This window comes from Pseudopodoces humilis, chromosome 4, assembly GCF_049639895.1.
Source record: "Pseudopodoces humilis isolate 2021_Gansu_Grassland_sample_001 chromosome 4, ASM4963989v1, whole genome shotgun sequence".
NCBI classification, from domain to species: Eukaryota; Metazoa; Chordata; class Aves; order Passeriformes; family Paridae; genus Pseudopodoces; species Pseudopodoces humilis.
The window spans coordinates 9,291,529-9,312,268 of NC_142203.1; the positions used below are offsets into that span (position 1 = coordinate 9,291,529).

Here is a 20,740-nt window from a genome sequence, read left to right on the forward strand (position 1 = left end):
TTTTTCTGCAGGCCTCGCAGCCCCTGTCCTGCCGGGACGTGCGGCAGTGCCAGCCACCGCCGCGGAGCTGCTGATACACCTCAGCCACCGGCCCGGCATCTCTGCTCATTCCTGCTCTTGCAGCTGGGTGTTCCTCAGAGCCCTGCTGGGGTACCGGGATCAACTGCCTGCAGGCGGTTTGTGAAGCAAAACCTCTCTTCCATCCTTTCCCATCTCAGCTGAGAGGGCTGTCACGAGGTCCCTGGTTCTGTTCGGTTGGTAACGCTGTAGTCAGCGTTGATTGTTTGCCTTGTTGTACATACCAGTCAAGAGCTGTTCTTCCTATCCCCAGATCTTTACCTGACAGCCCCTTAATTTCAAAATTCAGAATTCTAATAATTCTGAGGGAGGGGGGTCTACATTTTTCACTCCAAGGGAGGCTCCAGCCCTCCCTCACAGACACCCATCTTACAATTACAAATGGCTACACCAGCGCTGACAATACATTACACCATAGAAATCTCAGTTAAGGGTCAAAAAAGGCATTTATTAGATTATTAGAACAATGCTATGTAAAAATATACAAATATCGTTATGCAAGAATATACAAATATACAAGTACCAACTTAAATTATATTAACAAAACATAATTTATTTCCAGCCTCTATAACTCACTATACATAAAAATCAATTAGATGTTTAACAATTTATTCCATATTACTAAAAACATACAGCCCATATAGAAATACAAAAATATGCTTTCCCTTTCTAAATAACATTGTACAAATAGTGATCACAGTTGACAGAACTATACAACTCTACCACTCCATACACGTTTAAATGGAACTAAATACACAGCTGTACACAAATACATATAGATGTGTATAACTATAACTATCTACAGAAGTACATATGGATTAAATATTACATACAATATAAATAAACATATATATATAAAATAGACCTATCTATAAATATAAAAATATCAAGCTAGATATCCATACAACTGCATCAATAGAAATGTACAGCTATACATCTGGATACATATATAATTCCACATAGAAATGTCAATATACAGATAAAAATATAAAAATACACATATCTACCTATGCAAATACCAATATACCTATTTAAAGAGGCAAAGAACTATAATTGCATCAACAGAAATACCCACACAACTGTATACATAGAAGACAGAATTTAACAACTATAACAACATATATGTATACTTATATACACGTAATTATAAACATGGATGTGTACAGATCCATACATATGTACAAAGAATACATCCATAAATAGAAAAACATATATACAGAAATATTCCTATACAAATAGGAATATACATATATACATATATAAATATCCGCATAATTATCCCTCTTTATGCCCTCTTTAACAGAGGGAACTTAGCCCTCCCATCTTTAAAGCCTCTCCCTCGGTCTCTTGCTCCTGTGCACAGCAGCTCTCCTGGACAGGCACAGCAGATGGGACATCTGGGAGGCAAAGGGAACACCAAGTCATTATTGGGACCTTTCCCTTGGCAGCACCTGCCCTTCCAGCAGGGAAGGAAAAACCTCAGAGCCTCCCCAGGAGGGTTGGGAAGAACAAGCAGGCCGAGCGGGCCAGCGTGTGGCGAGCGCAGGCACGGCGGGACTGTCCCGCATCTCCCGGCAGCCCGGCACAGCTGCCTTCCCAAGGACAGCCCTGTGCTGGTCCGGGCAGCAGCGCTGAGCAGCACCAGCACCGGCAGGAGCCGCTCCTGCCCAGCCGGGCAGCACCCACAGCCAAAGCCCACACCACCCTCAGCCCTGCCCGGCCTCACCGGCCCTGTGGCCTCACCCAGGCTCTCGGGTGGCAGCAGCAGCTCCCTGTTCACTGCTCTTGCTCCTGGCCTTCAGCTTCTCCCTGCTGGCTCCTGGCAGTGTCTGGCTGTCCTCAAGGTCTTCAGGGCAGCTGTGGCAAAAGTGGAGGTTCTGGAATTGGTTCCAAGGCCTGGCAGAGCTGCAGTCCCTGACCCCTCTGTGCTCCCTGCTGGCCCCTCCATCCCCTCAGCCCCGCTGTCCTCTCGGCAAACCCCCAGCCCCCCACTTCAGTTGCTTCAGCCCCTCACAGTCCTCTCACCCCCCTCAGTCCCTTCTGACCCGTTCTGTCCCCTCAGAGCCAGGACCCCCTCTGCCTGTGCCACCTCCTGTCACCTCAGTGCCACCATCGCCCTCTGCTCCCTCACAGCCCTCAATGCCCCCAGCAGCTCAAGGTCACTGTCCCTTCAGCGTCACCGCCTCCTCGGCCCCCTCAGTCTCACCGTCCCTCAGCAGCTCCTCAGGGGACAGTGCCTGGGGCCACCGGCAGCTCCCACCGCTCCAGGGACAGCTGGGGCTGGAACTGCTGCTCCACCTGGCCCGGCCCCAGCTCGGACCCAGCACAGGAACAGGGGACAGAGGGGGCACAGGGTGAAAAACAAGAGGTGAAAAAGGAAGCCAAGGGGGAAAGAGGTTAAAATGCAGCCTAAGGCTACACAAACAGAAATCTGTCCCTCTGAACATCTATATTCCTCTTCAAATATAAATATCTCCATTTATAAATAGAATTTTAAATATGTGTATATATGTATATTAATTTTACTCCAGACATATATAAATTTAAATTAGAAAATCTATAAATGTAATTCCATATAAAAATATATATCACATCTATAACTAGATTTATCTACACTTAACTATACAGATCTCTAAATAGAGAACTTATATATAGTTATAATCTATGTTATATATAAATATATAAAATAATTCAATCTATAGAAACAGAACATTAGAATCGATAAATGTAACTATAAGGATTACTTAATAGAACTATAGAAATCTATACATGTAGAACAGAGGGATTCTACCTGCCTGATGGTCACAGGCCCTCCCTCTGTCTCTTCCTGCCGTGCAGGGCAGCCCTCCGGGAGACATCCCTCAGATGGCATCTGGGAAGCAAAGGGAACACTGAGTCAATATTGGCCCCTGTGGGTGGGGCCCTGTTTACCTTGGGCAGCAATTGTCCTGTCAGGGACTGGAGAAGATGGTCTGAAAGGCAGACTCTCCCTTGGGAATTTGAAGCCTGCTCTTTAAAGAACAGGGATCCTTCCAAGTTTCCAAAACTGTGTGAGGCATTCAAGTGTCTCAATAAAGTCTCGGCACCCACAGTGCAAATGGCACCCATGAGAGCCTGAAACACAGACTCTCCCACAAAGAAGCCCTGACTTGTTTTTTTTCTCCATGCTGACAGAAAGACCTCAGGCCTCGCTGCAGTGGCTGAGGCTGAAGGGTGCTGTGGGCTGAATCATGAACCAGCTCCGTGATGTCAGATCTACAAACTGCCCTCTACAGTGAGCAGTACCTGCTCCAACTTGACCATCAGCTCTGACAGGACAAGCTGGTAGGGAAAGAGCTCCCTAGAAGGCCTGCAGGCTGCACCGACTTGGCCAAGGATTGGATCCAAAGGGCTTCCTCTCTCTTCTTAGTCTCACTAATCTGGGGTCACTCAGGCTTTTCCTTGTATTACTGGATTTGTCATTTTTCAATTAATTGGCCTCTGATGTTCTGCTCTCTTTGTTCTTCTTGCGTCTCAGGACAGATACGAGCAAACTGGTACTGTCGCTCTATTAAGAACGGCGAAAAGAACGACACAAACTCTCTCGTGGAGTCAGAACTGGAGAAGTTTCTCCTCGGTTTATTACCTCAGGTCTTTTTTATAGACCAATACGTGAAAAGTACAGAAAAGAAAACTCTTATTGGTTAGTAAACTAACACATCACCATCACTGGTCAGTGGGGTTCACCACCCCTCGACTTTCTCTTGCAAGAAAACAAGGAACAGACAAACAGCACCTGCAAGGCTGCTTCCTATCTCTGAGGATTGCTTTAATTCCTCCTTATGATTTCCCAGGCCACTTTCTCAGGCAAGACTGGGAAAGTTGTGTGGCCTGCAATGTCCACAGGCACTGTGCTCCCTATTTCACAGGTAGCATCTATATGGTACTTTGGTCAGTGATTTGGACTTCTGCCCTCATTTTTCGCTCTTTTTTCCCCTGTTCCTTCAAGAGGTGCTCAGCCCGGCCTCCCCTGTCACCCTGCAGCAAATTGATCCATGGGCTTCAGCACAAAACTGGGACACCTAGCTTGGTGACACAGCTGCCACAAGGTCAGGTTTATTCCCAGCTCTCTTGTCACAGCACAGGACTCAGTGTCAGAGCCCCTGGAAAAGTGTGGAGGGCAGGGCTCGGGGAGCTTGTGCCAGTGCAGGACTTGAACTAAAGGCACCAGGAAGCACCAACCCTGCCGACAAGAACTCAGCTCTTCTGATCTCCCGTCCTGTCAGGGACAGGCTCAAAGCAGCCATGGGCCAATGGGGCTCAAACCAATGTGGGCTCTCTCCTTACCAGGCTCCTCAGGCTCTGGGGAACTGTCACTGCAGTTCTCGGTGCCAGATGAAGCTTCCTCTGCTGCAGCCTCGTTGACAAGTTCCCCTCCTGAGGACTCAGAGGCAACATGAATATTCCCCTTGAAAGAAAAGCAGAAAGAAAGAAACCCAAAGATCACTCAATATTTTCTTGGAATCACATCAGGGCTACAATAACCCTTCTCCACTCCCAAAGGACATGGAGCAGAGGCAGGGGGGTGGAACACTCTGCACATGGTTCACACGATAAATCTTTTAAATTCAGGATTCCGTGGCCAAGGCTAAATGGAAGCTTTTACAAAATGACCTCTGAGGCAAAATGTGAATGCAGAAAACCAGAAGACACCAAATGAGGTGATGTGCCCTCATTCTCTGACTCTTACTTACCCCACGAGCTGTAAGAAATCAGCCAGCAGAAAGCCAGGGGCTCTCCTTGTTGCCAACACAGCTGTCAGTAAGGGCAGAGCTCATTCCCACCACTGCCCAGGGCTGTGTGCTGCAAAGCTACACACAAAGCACACATTTCTGGCTGGGAGTCTCACCACCCCACCCAAGCACTCAGACAATCCATCACAAGGTGGTGCTCTTTGGAGCCCTCTGCTGCTGCTGCCCCATATGTATGACCTAGGCAAACATTTATGGACCTAGGGTATTTCCAGAATCAAATTTTCCACTGGCAAAAATCTCTGAGTCTAGAGAGTGGCAAAAAAACCCCAAAAACCAAACCACTCAAAAGACAACCAAATACTTCTATTCCACCAAGGAAGTAAATGCTCAAGATTAAGCACCTGCAAATGTCGCTCAGACAGAAAGATATTCTTACTAGGATCTGTTGCAGGATATGCATCTCTTCTGCAGTAGCCCATCCATCAGAATCCTAAATGGTTCAGAGCCTGCCATGTTTCCTTTTATTGTGGAATAAAATGGTTCGAACACTGCTATGTGTGAATTTACAGAAGACAAAAGACATCCCATTTGAGCATAAGATAATGGTAAATCCAAAAAATCCCACTCCCCACCTTGAGTCTGCCCTTCCTCAAGCATAAATGTACTGCAGGCACTGGGTCTGCACATTAAGAGAGAGAGAGAGAGAGAGAGAGAGAGAGAGAGAGAGAGACATTCTTTGGCCAACAAACATAATAATCGGCAAAAAGGTCTGTGTCAACACAGACACTCCAGGCAACTCTGGGAAGCAGCAAGAGTTAAGAGAAACAGGATTCCTAACCCAAAGACTGAATCTGTCAAAGGAAAGGATCAGAAAGCTGCAGCTCCAGCCCATCCCCACACACGGCTCTGGGAGCGCCTACACAGCGCACAGCAGGGCTCACAAAGCAGCAGCAGCAGCAGCTGCAGCCCAGCCCTTGCTTTGCCTTGGCCTTCCAGCCCAAAAGAGGCAGAGCCCACATTTGCTGCTGGAACAGAGGCACCTCTCGCTTGCCTCTCCCTGCATGGGATACTTGGCCTTCAGTGGCAATTCTCCAAATGCTCTTCTCTTCTTCTTTCCCATCAAACAAAGCATGTTACAACCTACAAGTTATCACCACAAATGCCCCTGCATGAGGCATTCTTACCAGGAAAAGGAATACCCAAAGTTGGCCAACCCAGGCTCAGGCCACTCATCCTCACTAAGAGGGGGAAATTTTTTCATCCCTCTTCTTCTAGAAACCTTACTTTATGAAGAATAATTCAATAACTAAATAATAATAATGAAATAAGTTCAACTGAAGCAGCTTTTGCTTCTGAGCCAAGGAACAGCATTAAAAAGCTCTCGGTCCAGCCCCTTTTATTCCCATCCAGTGGGGTTACCTGAGCAGAGGGAGACTTCTCAGACAGGGATCTCCTGATCTCCCGAATCATTTTCTCCACAGCAAGGCCAAGATCCAGCTGTGGAGATTCCTCTTCCTTAAGTGTGCTCTCTGCTGAGGCCGTTGATGCTGCTGCACAGCCGGCACTGCCAGGTGGAGCACTGGAGGCTGACGTGCCCGGAGTGGCTGCAAGAATCCAAACACCTTGTGGTCAGGCTCCAGAATGTGGCTTTGGGATGCAGAGCTCTACTGCTGCCTTGGATGCAACATTTTCACAGGAAAACCAGACAGAGACTCTTTTGGCCTCCTAGGACCCCCTTCCTAGCAGGCTTGACGATTTTTGTCTCAGAATGACACAACATTGTGGGAAAATACTTCCAACCGCCACTTTTCAGGATCTTTTGGAAAAGCAAGGCTAGAATTCTTTTCCTACCTGGTGGGTTGTAGGCTGGGGGCTGCTGCTCCCTGTGGAGCTGCTGGAAGCTGCAGGGCTGGATCCTGACCACCTCCCGGTTGGCCGGAGGCAGCTGCTCCCCACAGAGCTCCTGGAAGTGGCTGGGGGGCCCCTCCCGGCCGAGAAACAGCGGCCGCTCCCCGTGGAGCCCGAGCAAGTCGCAGGGCGGGACTCGGAGCAGCTCCGGCAGCGGCCGCTCGCCGTAGAGCTCCTGGAAACGGCTCAGCCCCTCGCAGCGGGCCGGCCCCGGCCGGTCCCTGTGCAGCAGGTGGAAGCCGCAGGGCGGGCACCGGGTGAGCAGCGGCCGCTCCTTGGGGCGCTGCTGGAAGCGGCCGGGCCGGGGCCTGCGCAGCTCCCGCCAGTCCGGCAGCGTCCGCTCCCTGTGCAGCTGGAGGAAGCCACTGGGCAGGGGCCTGGGCGGCAGCGGCGGCCGCTCCTTGGGGAGCGCCTTGAAGCGACTGCGTCTCTCCCGCCCGTCCGGCAGCGGCCGCGCCCTCGGGAGCTGCCGGCAGCACCTGCGCCTGTCCCCGCCCGCTGTCTCCTGCAGCCTGTTGGCCGCGGTCCGGCGCTTGATGCGGACCAGGAGCTCGGGGCGGTCGCGGCGAAACCAGGGGTTTGTGTAGTGGAGCCAGGCCCCGGCATCACCCGGCGCAGCCGCGCCAGCACGGCCCGGCACCTTGCGGAAGCCGTAGCGGTAGAGCTGGCGCACGAAGCTGCGGAACTGAGTGGCTCTGAAGGTGTGCGGGGCTGGCCCCTGGTCGCCGCCCGGGCTGAGCAGCTCCCGCTCGAAGAGGGAGCGGTCAATGAGCAGCCCCTGGGCCTGGCTGTCCCAGCGCACGGAGCGGACGCGGGGGCTGTTCACCAGGCGCCACAGCTTGGCGGGGAAGGTTCTGGCATTGAGCCCGGCGGGTAGCGGCAGCTCCGCCATGGCGCCGATCGCCGACTGCTCGCCACAACGGCCGCGGCGCAACGGCCTCAGCCGCACCGGCGGCGCGCGGCCCGAAGGGGGGCGCTGCGCTCGGGCCCACGCGCGCCGGGCGCGGCCCCGGCACGGGCCGGACTCGGTGGGGACAAGCGCGGCAGAGCCGGGGCTGCGGGCACAGCGCGGCGGCTCCGCGGGCTGGCCGGACACGGCCGGGGAGGGGAAGGCCCTGGAGAGGGCTCTGGGAGCACTGGCAAGCTCTAGCCCCACAATGTATCGCATCCCTGCGTCACTGTTGGTGACAGAGGGAAAGGATGTCTGTGTTGACTTGTGTCTTCGTTGGGGAACGGATGAAAAGAGGATGTTAGAAAACATTCTTTTGGCCTCCTTTTCAGCAGACTAGCTGTTTTTTTCTGGCCATCTCTGCCTGGCTTTGGTAGGAGTGGCACATTTCTTGTTATTTAGAGTCAGCAGCAGCAGGAAGGGGCAGCAGTTCTGTCAGCATTGACATCAAAGGTAAAGTGCTGCACCATGGATGGGTGTTGCTTTATGCAAGGGATTCATGGCCTGCAGTTGTCGCAATCTCACGCTGGTGTCTTCACAAATAGAGTTGCATGTTCTTTCCTCAGAAATTACCTCTTCTTTCGTCTGATCTTAGGAGAGTTCAAATATAAATGCCTCCTGCAGCCAACTCTTGTCAATGCACACTGACAAAGGAGGTCTTGCAATGGAGAGACACCCCCAAGAGCTCCTGTGGAGAGATGCAGGAGGAAGTTTTTTCCCTTTGATTTGAAGTCTTGTTGGGGAGCTGCTTGTGCTTTGGGGGACACACACCACTAATGTTTATCCTAGCCTTGGAGGTTCATTCCTGTGCTTCCTGACACACCACAGAGACTTAGAGGCTGTTGTGTTGGGGCAGAAATTTCTGTCTGGGAACTTTTTGAAATGCTTCCATTATTCATTTTTTTTTTTTTTCTTCCCTCCCCCCCCCTTTTTTTTTTCCTGCAGAAATATTGCCATACTCTTTTGCTTCCAGAGCATCTTTTTCTTTTCTTTGGGGAACTTCCCTCTGCTGCCCTCCCAAATCAGGCCAATTCCCTGTGTTCCTTCCCAAACTGAGGAGTAGCCCATGGCCTCTGCTCTCCAGCTACAACTGAAGGAAGTACAGAGCCTGCTGTTCTGGGAGAGGAGCTTCTCCTTCCTGCCTGCTTTCCCTTTGGGACAGGTTGGTGTGTGTACATTTGATAAAAGGAGATTTAAACACTGAAGGAGCTGCATTTCAAACTGCTCCATGCTTGAGCTCTTCTGTGGGTATTCTTGGACAAAAGGCCTCTCTGTGTGAGCTCCCAGTGGGCAGGTTAAGGAAGGAGGTTGATATTTCAGGGTTGTGACTGCTGAAAGCAATTAGTTTCCAGAGGTGTCCAAAGCTGGGAGTGTCTACTTTTCTCACATGCCTGCAAAAAAGGAAGTTGCAAAGTGGGAATTTTGTTTGCATAGATAGCGATTATGCGTGTTTTCCAATAAATGGACTGGTAGAGAGGCAGGTCTTATGCTGTGAAAAACAAGATTAATTTTCCTGGTAAAATCTAATAAAGAACAATAGGAAACGAATATAATAAAGCAAAGATTAACAGCCAGTTCTGCCAAGAGCACACTTGATATTTTCGAGACACCCTTTATATATCTTTTCTATTGTATCAGCCTGTTGCATTTTTATAAACAATTATACATATTTAAACTTTTCCTCAAACTACTTTACATGTGCCAAGAACTGTTTAGCATGACTCCTCCTCAGGACCACCTTTTTAGAGCACATGCATTCCCTGGCTGTGATTTTAGTCTGTTCTTATTATCACCTCCAGTTTGGGTTTTGGTCCATACTTTCTTCAGACTGTAGGTGCTGATAGTTGCAATATCAGTGATAGTAAAAGGCCTTAAAATCTTAGAAAATTCGGGGTCTTACAAAGAAAGTTAGGTTTGGAAAGCCCTGGGAAAAGCAGGCCATGGAAATGTTAGGCCTTGTGCTTGTTAAAGACCAGGTCAAGCTGCACCTGTGTAGTCAGTATATGATAAATGATACAATTGTTAGATGTGATTAGATATAATTATTGTTTAGAGAACATGGGGAACAATGTTAGGGGGCTAAGGGGGTATCACGAGAAATTCATGCTTGGATAAAAACAATGCATACAATAGAACAATGTAAGTTTAATAATTAATATGTAAGTTGCATAACGATAGAGTATAAAATATGTTCAACTCTGTCCTGGGGTGACTTTATGATACTGGTATCCCCAGTCGTCTGGTTTATGTTATATATTAAGTTCTGCACCTTTAAGACTGGCTCTGAGAGCAAGAGAGGGGGAAGAAGAAGCACGCAGTTTGTGTTAAAGAAAAACATCACTCCCACACATCTCGCTCCTGGACTGTGGTGTCTGCAGCACGGACAGACAGTGGGACAGAGCTTCTCTCTGGCTTTTAGTTAGTTTTAGCTAGCTGAGGCAGAGGAGTTCCCTGGACCTTTGTTTTTTTCCTTTTCTTGGATCTGTGCAAACCTGCTCTGAACTGAACACCCAGCCAAACCCCAGGAGCTCACGCCTTTGGCCCACCGGGGCCTGGGCCTCGGCACTTTCCAGCGCTGAAAGGACTGATAAGAACCTGAGCGAGCCGAGCTACACCACATGAAAAGGACTTCTCTTCCTAGACTTGTCATCCCATCAAACAGCGAGAGGTTTTATTGTTTAATATTATTCAATTTCTATTAAATAAACAGCTTTTTCCACTTCTCTCCAAGGAATTTTTTTTTTTCCTTTTCCCGGCCCAGTTGATGGGGAGGGGGCATTTCCCTGGGGAAATCCCCATTTGGAGTTTTCCTCCCTAATTTGCCCTAAACTAGGACAAACTCGAAAACCCAAATTGGGTCAGATTTGGGTATGTGTATCCCTGACACCCAGTGCTCTTTAAATAAAGCACCTTCATATAACCATTCGTGGTTATGTGTGTTCCTGAACACTAACATCAGTATCAGGAGCCTTCATCATACATTCATTGGATGTTATCCCAGCCAAGCAGGCAATTCAACTGCCACAAGCATAACCATATCAGCTATTTCACTACTGCACCTGAGTTTTGTTAATAGCAGAAAAAAACCTATAGCAAAATTACTTGAACATTATACAGATAATATCTATGTCAATGTTTTGCAAAAAGCCAGTATTATAAATAGGTATTTATAACAGTGCAAAACTGACTGTCTCTGTTTCAGTGGTGAGGAGGTTCAGAGACACAGACACACTAGCTGAAGGAATAGTGTGATTTACTATCATGCAGAAGTGCAAAAGAGAATCAGAAAAGGATAAGCTCAGCAATGCACTTCATTATTAATACAGAAGCTTGCTTCTAGTTATTAAGAAAGATACATCATCAGATGCCCTAATACTTTATCCTTCCTCCAGATCCACACATCAGCTGGACGAAGCTGTCCCAGCCAACCCTGCAGAGCCACAGCTGAGAACTGTGAAACTGTGTGGTGCCCCCACCTTTGCCAGCCACAAGGCTTCTGACTGAACTGTGAGAGTAGCCTGGCTTTGACAGTGCTGAATGAGCGATCTGACAGAGCTTCTGGTGTGGGACATCTGATTTCATTCTCCTCTTGGTTTTATCCCTGAGCCTGGCCTGGACTCAAGGAGGAACCAAGGCCAGGTGTGGCCTTGTCCAGTTTCTTAATGCTGAAAGGTGAAGATGTGTTTCACCAATGAATGGATACATAGATCATGTTGATAGTAGTACTTGGTTAAGGAGCAGATACATAGAACATTTGGTTGGAGGTGTCATCTGGAGAGCAGCTGTGGCTCAGGGCCTGTTGTTCAGGCCTTAGTTCTTCAGTATTTTTTGGCGCCAATCAATGCTGTGCAGAGCTGGAAACAAACAAGTCCCTCTTTTAGCACATTTCAGACAGGGAACAGGATTAGCATTGCAAGGCTGGACTAGGGCCAAGAGCACAAGTCCAGCACCCTGCATTAGCCCACAGGCAGCCATCCAGACCAAGAAGGCCACTCCTGCCCAGGGGCTGAGGTGCCCAAAGCTGCCTCCCCGCTTGCAGCTCTGCAGAGCCCATGGAGCATGGGGTCCTGGGCAGCCAGGGCAGCCCAGCTGCTTTGGAGCACAAGGAATGTCCCAGAGAAGCTGCCGCCCTTTGCTTTTGTAAATGTTTCTCAAAGTCTTGCCATTAATCCACAGTGTCTGACATGTTTTCCTTTACTCTCACAAGTATAAGATAGCTTTTTGAGAAAAGTGACTGACGTAGCTTCTGCTGCTGGTGGTGCTTTTGTCTGCATGTCAGGGCAGGTGATTTGAACTAAGGATGGAGTTCACAGTTGACACCCCCATTTTGCCAAGTCGAGAAAACCATTCACAACTGGGCTACTGATGCTGAGCAGGTTTCCTAGTTTTTGGAAAGTTACAACCTTAAAAAGCCAACAGATTTTCCTCCATGAGGATACCAGCAGTAGCATGATGCCAATTCTTTGCACCTGTTTTCTGTGTACTTGGTGCTTTTAAGAGTTCCTCAGTGCCCAGCAGGAATGAAAGCACATGTGATAATGTAAGTGATTTGAGAGCTGTGTTGTGCCTTGCCACGTCAGTGTTCATGACAAGCTGGACACCCCATCTGTGGGTCTGTTGAGTTAAATCCATCCCAATTCTGTGCAAACAGCAGCCCCGAGATGGCGAGAAGAGCAAGGACAGTGGGTGGGTGTGCATGCACACACCCGCAGGCTGACTGCTGTGTGAGCAGAAGGTTTTGGACAGTGGTACATCTTCACTCTCCCAAGCTAAGGGAATGTATCAAATCTATATGAAATGAAAATATTTATCAAAATATATAAAAATGCATCAAGTAATACATATTGATTTATAATATATGTAATTCATCATCTCTAATACAAAAAATTACATAGTTTAATATACATACTATAATAAATAGCTTATATAAAATATATACTTAATCTTTTCCTAAGCCATTGCCTGTAGGTGATATAGACCATGTCCTAGTGTTAGTACTGTGCCTTCTGATACTACGTATTACAGCATCAACTCCGCTGGGAGTTCCTTTGGGGAACTTCACACAAAGGGCTTCCATCATTTCAGCATTGGTGAGAACTTGTTGCTTCCCAGTTCTCCAGCATCCTTCTGGATTTTGGACCATTTCAGCACCTGTGTCCATAGCCCTTCCTTACCCCCAGCCTGTAGCAGTTACAGTCAATGTTGCCTCCCCCTTGCTCCAGCTCATTTGCAGAAGTGCTGCCAAAGGCAGTAGAGCTGGCTCAGGATTCCTGTTGGGATGATGTTCAGAGGGACACTTGGAGTGCTTCCTAAAGAGCTGCCTGTGGGATGAGGATGGATTTACCCTCCCTGGGTGGCTCCTACTTAGAGTTCTACAGTTAGTGAAGTCCCAGAGTGTATTGGTTTTGCAAGGCCTGGTTTTAGGTAGCAGGGCTAAATCATCATTCTCACAATGATGGCTCCTGTGAGAAGCTGCTGGAAGCTTCCACCGTGTCCAAAAGAGCCAATGGCTGATGACTGTTGCAGTGCATTTTTGTTCATTATATTTGATTCAATTACCCTCTGTATTGTTAAGTTGTACCCCTCCTCCTATGTTAATAGTTTAGTCCCAGTTGTGCCCTCCTACCCAGTTGTGCCAATCCACCCTGATGCCTGCCCCTTGTTCCTGAACATTCCCTGTTCCCCTCCCATTAAGTTGTTAATCCTCCCTTGTGCCACCCCCCTGCCTGGATTGCTCCCTTTGGAATTCCCCTATTCCTCCAAGCCCCATTGGCCCATGTGACCTGCTCTCCTCCCCTTGTCTTCCCCATTGGTTTATACCTTTTGTAACCCCACCTTGTGCTCCTCCCCTAAGTCTTCCCTATTGGTTTATTATTTGTACACATCCCCTTGCTCCTCCCCCATATATAAGTTGCTGTACCCCTGTGTAATGAATAGAGACCCTTTTGTTCGCCTAAATATGTAAGATACGATGCTTTGCAAAACTATGCTTTGTGTAATAGAGATGAAGTTGAAGGCTGCTGCTGACGTCTGTATAATTATGAGAACAGCCTTGCAAGCTCTCTTGAATTCCAGAAAGTTAAGCCACTCAGATAAGCCTTAAAAGGAGAACAGTGAGGAAAGGTCAAAAGAGGAAGACTCCTGATCTTCATCCTACGACCACCAGAAGGCAAAAAGCGACCACCAGTGACCGGAGGCACATGCGCAGAGACACCCGAGAAAGGACACGTAACCCGGAAGTCGGACCACTTAAAAGGGAAGACACGGAAATCGGACGTGCGGCAGCCGAAGGAGTAGAGACTCCCCTGCCGCCCAGCGCTGATTTTTTGCTTATTGCTTGCTTGCTGTAATTAATAAAATTTTTACCATATCACTCTCTTGAGTGCGTTCATAACAATTTGGTGCCCGTGACTCGGATGCAATCTGTAGGACAGATTCTCGGCACTACCGGGGGGCGCCCCGCTATTATTTAGCGGCCCGGGGGGGGCCGGTTTCTGCCTCGGTTGCACCGACGAACCTAAAATTAAAGCAATAAGCAAAAGGGAGACCGGTCGACCCCTTAAAATCTGTGCACAGAGTCCGGACGAAGACGCGGGACGTGGGACGCGTACAACCTGGAGAGTGAGTGCTGATAAGAAGTTGGAAAGAAAATCCCCTAACACCGAAGTGGGAGGGGCCGTATCAAGTCTTACTAACAACTGACTCTGCAGTTCGAACAGCGGAAAAAGGCTGGACACATGCAAGTCGAATAAAAGGACCTGTGAAACCACCAAAATCTAATAACTGAGAAGTGGGGAGCCCGGCTGGGGACTTGAGACTTAAGATATCCCGAACAAAATAACATCCCAGAACTATTAATTGGCTTAGAAACTTATGAATAATAAATTACATAGAGGCTTTTATATAGAATATAAGATACCTCCATCTAGTGGTGAGGAAATATATAATAGAGGTGTTAAAATAGGCTGTACGTTATGCCAAAATTGTTACCCTTTTGTCTGTTTTAAATGTATAATATGTAAAGAACTCTGGTGGACCCACTGTCATAGAGGCTACCCACCAAGAGGCGTGTGTAGCTCTTGCTACACTGCCCAGAGGGATCTCACTGATTGGGCTCTAGTAACTAGAATACAAGTAGGAGAATTTGAAAAGAGATCAGAGAAGTGGTGGGCCATCTACTCAAAAGGGTCAATCCCTTGTATTATTGTTATCATCCAAACGAACCTACGCCTTTTGTAGCAAATATAGTAGCTGGGTTGTGCAGACGGTGGCTCCAGAAATTAGGGTGTTATACCCCTTTAATAAAGCATAAAAGTTGGGAAAAATACATACAAAGAATTAATAAAAGAGGAAATAATTCCCCTCCTGAAGAGTACTCTTGCTGTCGAGAAGATGGTACACCCCGTGTCCCGAGGCAACCGGGTCGACGAGGGAGGCAGAGGAGTAAAAAACCGTGGAGGGAAGCATTCCAATATACATGGGACCAAAGGATCATGGTTTTGGAAATGCCACAAGAGTGGGAATGAGACAACCCAGCGAAGTAATTTCTGGGGAATCCAAATTGACACCTCACAAAAGAAAAGCCTCTATTATAGTAGGGGAAGCCAATGCTTATTAAAGAAGTCAGTAACAGTTATAATCTTAATTAGCACATTTAATATTAGTACAAGTAAGACTCATGAGCCCTTCAATTGGTCCTTAATCCGATGGGAAGACCAGGTCGTTATCCAATCACAGATCACCTCTGAAGCCCCTAGCTTTCAAGTTACACTAGACTCTCTCATTGAGTGGAAGGGTACTAGTTATAAACCGCCTGGGTATAAGGTACTATATATGTGCCCAGCTTCTAATCCAGGCAGAGGATATTGTAATTACCCTGGCGAATTTTATTGTAAATATTGAGGCTGTGAGACAATTTCCATGAGGTGGAAGGTACAGAACCCAGATAAGTATCTAAAGGTTGAAAGGGGTCCACACGGATGCATAAAGCCCTGGATAGGTCCCTCAGGGGCAGTAACATATGTTGGGACTTGCAAATTTCACTACATCAATATAACACAATCCCAAGACCCTGGGTGGTTATTAAGACGAACCTGGGGTCTCAGGGTGTGGGAACCTGGAAGGGATAGGGGAGTGCACATTCTTATAAAGAAAGAAGTAGTTCCCCATGATTCGAGATTTGTTGGACCGAATCCAGTGGTGTGGAGAGCAGTAGACCCCAACGTAAGGAATCAAAATAACCATTCAGAAAAACTAGAAAATAGCACCCAAATAACAATCACGATAGAGACATCCCAAGAATATAAAAACAAGGCTCTTTGGAAAATTTTGCAAGCTACCTTTAAAGTGTTAAATGACACACACCCAAATTTAACTAGAAAATGTTGGTTATGCTATAACATTAACCCACCCTTTTATGAGACCATAGGCTCCATAGCAGAACCAAAAAGAGCAAACGGCACTAATCCTGCCGCCTGCCGCCTGCTCATGGAATAACACCCCAGGAATAACATTATCTCGAGTTACTGGAAAAGGAAAATGTGTGGGAAATGTGCCCCCAGATAAAATTCACTTATGTCAAACAAAACTACAGATTAATGACCCTAGTAAGCCAGCTCAGTGGCTAATTCCAGCACCTAATACTAAATGGGTTTGTAACATTTTAGGAATAACCCCATGTGTTTTTATAACAGCCTTTAATGAAACCTACGAATTTTGCATACAGGTTATAATAGTTCCCCGGATTATTTATCATTCTGAAGAATATATGTATACACAATACCAAAATTCAAAGTTGGTGAAACGAGAACCCCTCACGGCACTAACAGTAGCTGTATTGCTAGGTATAGGAGGGGCTGGATTATAAACAGGTGTAGCATCCTTAATGAATCAGCATCAGGGATTCAGAGAGCTTAGAATTTCAGTAGATGAAGATTTAAGAAGAATTGATAAATCTATAAAAGACCTCACAGACTCCCTAAACTCGTTGGCTGAAGTAGCCTTACAAAACAGAAGGGGATTAAATCTATTATTTTTACAGCAAGGAAGCCTATGTGCAGCACTTAGAGAAGAATGTTGTGTATATGTAAATAAAAGTGGGGTAGTAAGAGAAACCATGGCTAAATTACGAGAAAGACTGGAAAAGAGAAAAAGAGAGCAAGAAATGCAACAAAGCTGGTACGAATCTTAGTTTAACTATTCTCCCTAGTTAACAACTCTAATATCTACTATAGCAAGACCGCTAATTTTACTAATCTTAAGACTTATGTTTGGACCTTGTATTTTTAACAAAATCATTAGCATTGTGAGAAGCAGCTCACCTTATGCTAATATGAGCTAAATATGAAGCCTTAAATGGAGAAGAGACAGAAGATTATTTAGAGTTAAGTAAAAGAGAACTACAAAGATTTAACGAACAAAAGTAAGCAATAGAAAAAGGGGGGAATTGTAATGAATAGAGACCCTTTTGTTCGCCTAAACATGTAAGATACGATGCTTTGCAAAACTATGCTTTGTGTAATAGAGATGAAGTTGAAGGCTGCTGCTGACGTCTGTATAATTATGAGAACAGCCTTGCAAGCTCTCTTGAATTCCAGAAAGTTAAGCCACTCAGATAAGCCTTAAAAGGAGAACAGTGAGGAAAGGTCAAAAGAGGAAGACTCCTGATCTTCATCCTACGACCACCAGAAGGCAAAAAGCGACCACCAGTGACTGGAGGCACATGCGCAGAGACACCCGAGAAAGGACACGTAACCCGGAAGTCGGACCACTTAAAAGGGAAGACACGGAAATCGGACGTGCGGCAGCCGAAGGAGTAGAGACTCCCCTGCCGCCCAGCGCTGATTTTTTGCTTATTGCTTGCTTGCTGTAATTAATAAAATTTTTACCATATCACTCTCTTGAGTGCGTTCATAACACCCTGTATCTTTTGTCTTTAGTCCCTGGAACCTTCAATGGAATAAGCACCTTTTGGAAACCACACAGAAGACCTCTCCCTCATCCTTGCTCCTGCCCTCAACACTTGACAGCCATAGAACTTAAGCCCTACAGCTGTATCCCGGACTGCGCTGCTTTCTGGGAATAGCCCACGCTTGGCCCGGTGCCGGGAGCTGCCTGGGGAAGATCTGTCACTGACGTGCTGCTGACCAAAACTGGGCCAATGAGAGAGATGGGTAATGCCTCTGTGACCACATATTTAAGAAGAAAATTGAAACAAAATCACAGGTTTTGCTTCCAGTCAGAGAAGAGGAGGAGGGGAAAACATGTGATGGAAGCAATATGGAGACACCAAGGTCAATGGAGAAGGATGGGCAGGAGGTGCTCCAGGCACTGGAGCTGAGGTTCCCCTGCAGGCCGTGGTGAAGACCATGGTGAAGCAGCTGTGCCTCTGCAGCCCATGGATCCATGGGGGATGCAGAGATCCAGTCAGCCCATGGGGGAGGTGCCCATGCCAGAGTGGGTGGATGCCTGGAAGAGGCTGTGATATGGTGGAAGACCCAGTGGAGAGCAAGGACCCTTGCTTCCAGGCTGGAGCAGCCTGTCCTTGGAGGACTGCACCCTGTGGGAAAAGTGACCCACACTGCATCAGTTTTGGAAGGACTGGCTGCCTGTGGAAGGGACTCATATTTGCAGCAGGTGGTGTAGGACTGCTGCCTGTGAGAGTGGACCCATGCCAGAGAAGTTCACAGGGAACTGTCTCCTGTCTCACAGGGGAAGGACTCCTCTCCCAGAGCAGCGGAAGAAGATCTCGGTGATGAATTGACCAAAACCCCCATACCCTGTCTTCCTGCACTGTCGGTGGGAAAGAGGGAGGGGCTGGGGGGGAGAAGGTGTTTTAAGGGCTTATTTTACTGCTTATTATTCTTCTCTGATTCTGTTAGTAATAAATTCATTTGCAACTTAAGTTGAGCCTGTTTTGCTATTGAAGTGTTACTCCCGGTCCTTATCTCACTTTGTTAACTTTTATTTCCCTCTCCCTTCCTTTGCCCAGCTGTGGCAGGGGAGGGTGAGTGACTCTGGTGGGTTCCTGGCATTGGGCCAGTGTCAAACCACAACACAGAGTTTTCTCAGAAGGCCTGTGCAGCGAGTTCTGAGCCAACGTGTGGCTCTGCTACCATCCCAAATCCGCACTTCCCTTGCCCAGCCTGAGTGGAAGTGGGGCATGTGCTGGGCATGGCTGGAGATGTTCATGGCCAAAATCCTCCAGCATCATTGTGTTTACCTCTGCCCATTGCTTTGGATAACACAAATCTACATTTCTTTCAGTTGAAACATTGAATTTTTTGCATATTGTAACACCCATACTACTATTTATTTGTATAAATAGACAAAAATCAACTTAAGTTTAAAAATTACATTTATTTTGTATTGCTACACCCGTGCTGCCAACATATAAACATACAAATAGCAATTAAATTTTAAGGAACTAATTTATTGTTGTAATCATGCTATGTAAATATCAACTTAAATTAAAAAATTAATTTATTGCAATCCTCTACAGCCACTCACTATACACAAATAAGAACTGAGATTTAACAATTTATTACATAGTACTACACAGCTCACCTCAGAAATGAACCACCCCGAGTGGGTGGGGGTTGAAGAAGATACATGCGATGGGCCAGATGCTAAAGGAAAGCATTTCCTCAGCTGCTGGGAAACCCTCCCCCTGCCTTGAAGAGGGAGAGTCTGATGGTGCAGCAGTGGAACCCACAGATGTTACAACCGTCCAGGTTCCAGCTGAACCACAAGGGCAGTCACAGCCAGCAGTCCTGCCCCTGTAGAATTGAGGATGATTAAGATGAAATCAGAGGATAGGAAAGAAGGGCCATCACAACCTGCAGGGGAGCCAAAGGTTGAGATCATTACAGAGTCCCTGATGGATGAAAGTCTCTGTAATCTTCAAAAAGACATTTTACGACGGGGGCGTGAGGCATATACTGTTGCCGCTGAAGATGAATAGATCACATGGACACAGGTCGAGGTGTGGTGAAAGGAAGAGAGAGTTTATTTTTCCTCCCAGGATTTATAGGTTTCTGACCATGGCCAGGGATTGGATGGTCAGGATAACACTTTCCCACTGCACTGGCCATGAGAGATGCCCATCACAAGACGTGTAACAGAAGGAATGTACACATATCTATGTTTACAGTTACTGTCCTGGGAAAGGAGTTAGAAAACTATGTTAGCAAGCTCAGAAGCTGAGTTTTCAGGGTGACACATATACAACCTGGTTACTTCAGGTCTGGGACCTTATGGGTACAGGCATGCAACTGGATGGTGGTGAAGCAAGAAATTTGGGACCCTTGACCCAGGACTCAGGTATGAGCCAGGGCCCCTTTCTCTGGGAACGGCTTTTAATGAAGGTAAGAGAGAGGTTTTTCCACAGAGAGAGAATGGAGGAACACCATTATAGAAGGTGCTGGAAAACCGTTGAGGAAGGAATCCAACAACTGAGAGAAGTGGCAGTATTAGAGGTCCTTTTTGGGAGGGGTGGACAGCATGATAATGACCCCGACAAAGTCAGGTGCACTGGGCAGATGTGGAGTCTGGCAAATCTAGGACCATGTGAATACACCACCTTCATTGCAATGATTAATGCCGATAACAACTGTTAGACAGTGGGTTCTGTCACCACCAAGCTTAGAAATTACGAGAGTGTGGCCCATGGCCTGCTGCAGGCTCAAGTCTCTGCTGTGGTTAAGGAACTGAAAGAGGAGATGAGGGAAATGAGGGAGGAGATGGGGAAGAGCAGTTCCCATATGGCACCAGTGCGAGTCACAAGCCCAAAACTCCAAGCCCAATGTCCCCCAGCTAGAGAGAGAGGGTACACCCCATGAGCTGAGCTGTGGTTCTTTCTACGTGACCATGGGGAAGACATGGGAAAGTGGGATGGGAAACCCACTTCTGCCCTGGCAGCACAAGTGCGTCAACTCCAGGAGGGAAGAACTAACCAGAAAAGTTCCACTAAAGTGAAGGTAGCCTCAACCTCCCATGATCAAACTGCCAGATATTACAGAAGGGAGGATGATCTTTCAGACTGAAGGAACGTCTAGCATGTATGCCCAGGGAG

General features: G+C 47.3%; 1 protein-coding gene and 1 long non-coding RNA gene across 2 annotated transcripts in view; one reads left to right on the plus strand and one right to left on the minus strand.

Moving 5' to 3' along the window:
• The window catches only part of LOC148184425 (uncharacterized), a 264,268-nt gene that overhangs the window by 153,490 nt on the left and 90,038 nt on the right, over positions 1-20,740 (plus strand). The window lies entirely within an intron of this gene.
• LOC106628775 (uncharacterized) lies at positions 611-7,611 on the minus strand. The gene is made up of 7 exons (XM_088054411.1): positions 6,663-7,611; positions 6,231-6,415; positions 4,405-4,525; positions 2,870-2,950; positions 2,285-2,376; positions 1,822-1,935; positions 611-1,475 (listed from the first exon to the last, which is right to left on the minus strand). The coding sequence occupies exons 1-4, from the start codon at positions 7,609-7,611 to the stop codon at positions 2,940-2,942; spliced, it is 1,266 nt and encodes a 421-aa protein (XP_087910537.1). The 3' UTR covers positions 611-1,475; positions 1,822-1,935; positions 2,285-2,376; positions 2,870-2,939.

Coding starts and splice junctions, on each gene's coding strand:
- LOC106628775 (XM_088054411.1), bottom strand. CDS start 7,611: ATGGCGGAGCTGCCGCTACCCGCCGGGCTCAATGCCAGAACCTTCCCC. Junction 6,416..6,662: donor CCCAGCCTACAACCCACCAG/GTAGGAAAAGAA, acceptor GGATTCTTGCAG/CCACTCCGGGCACGTCAGCC. Junction 4,526..6,230: donor AGAAGTCTCCCTCTGCTCAG/GTAACCCCACTG, acceptor TTTTCTTTCAAG/GGGAATATTCATGTTGCCTC.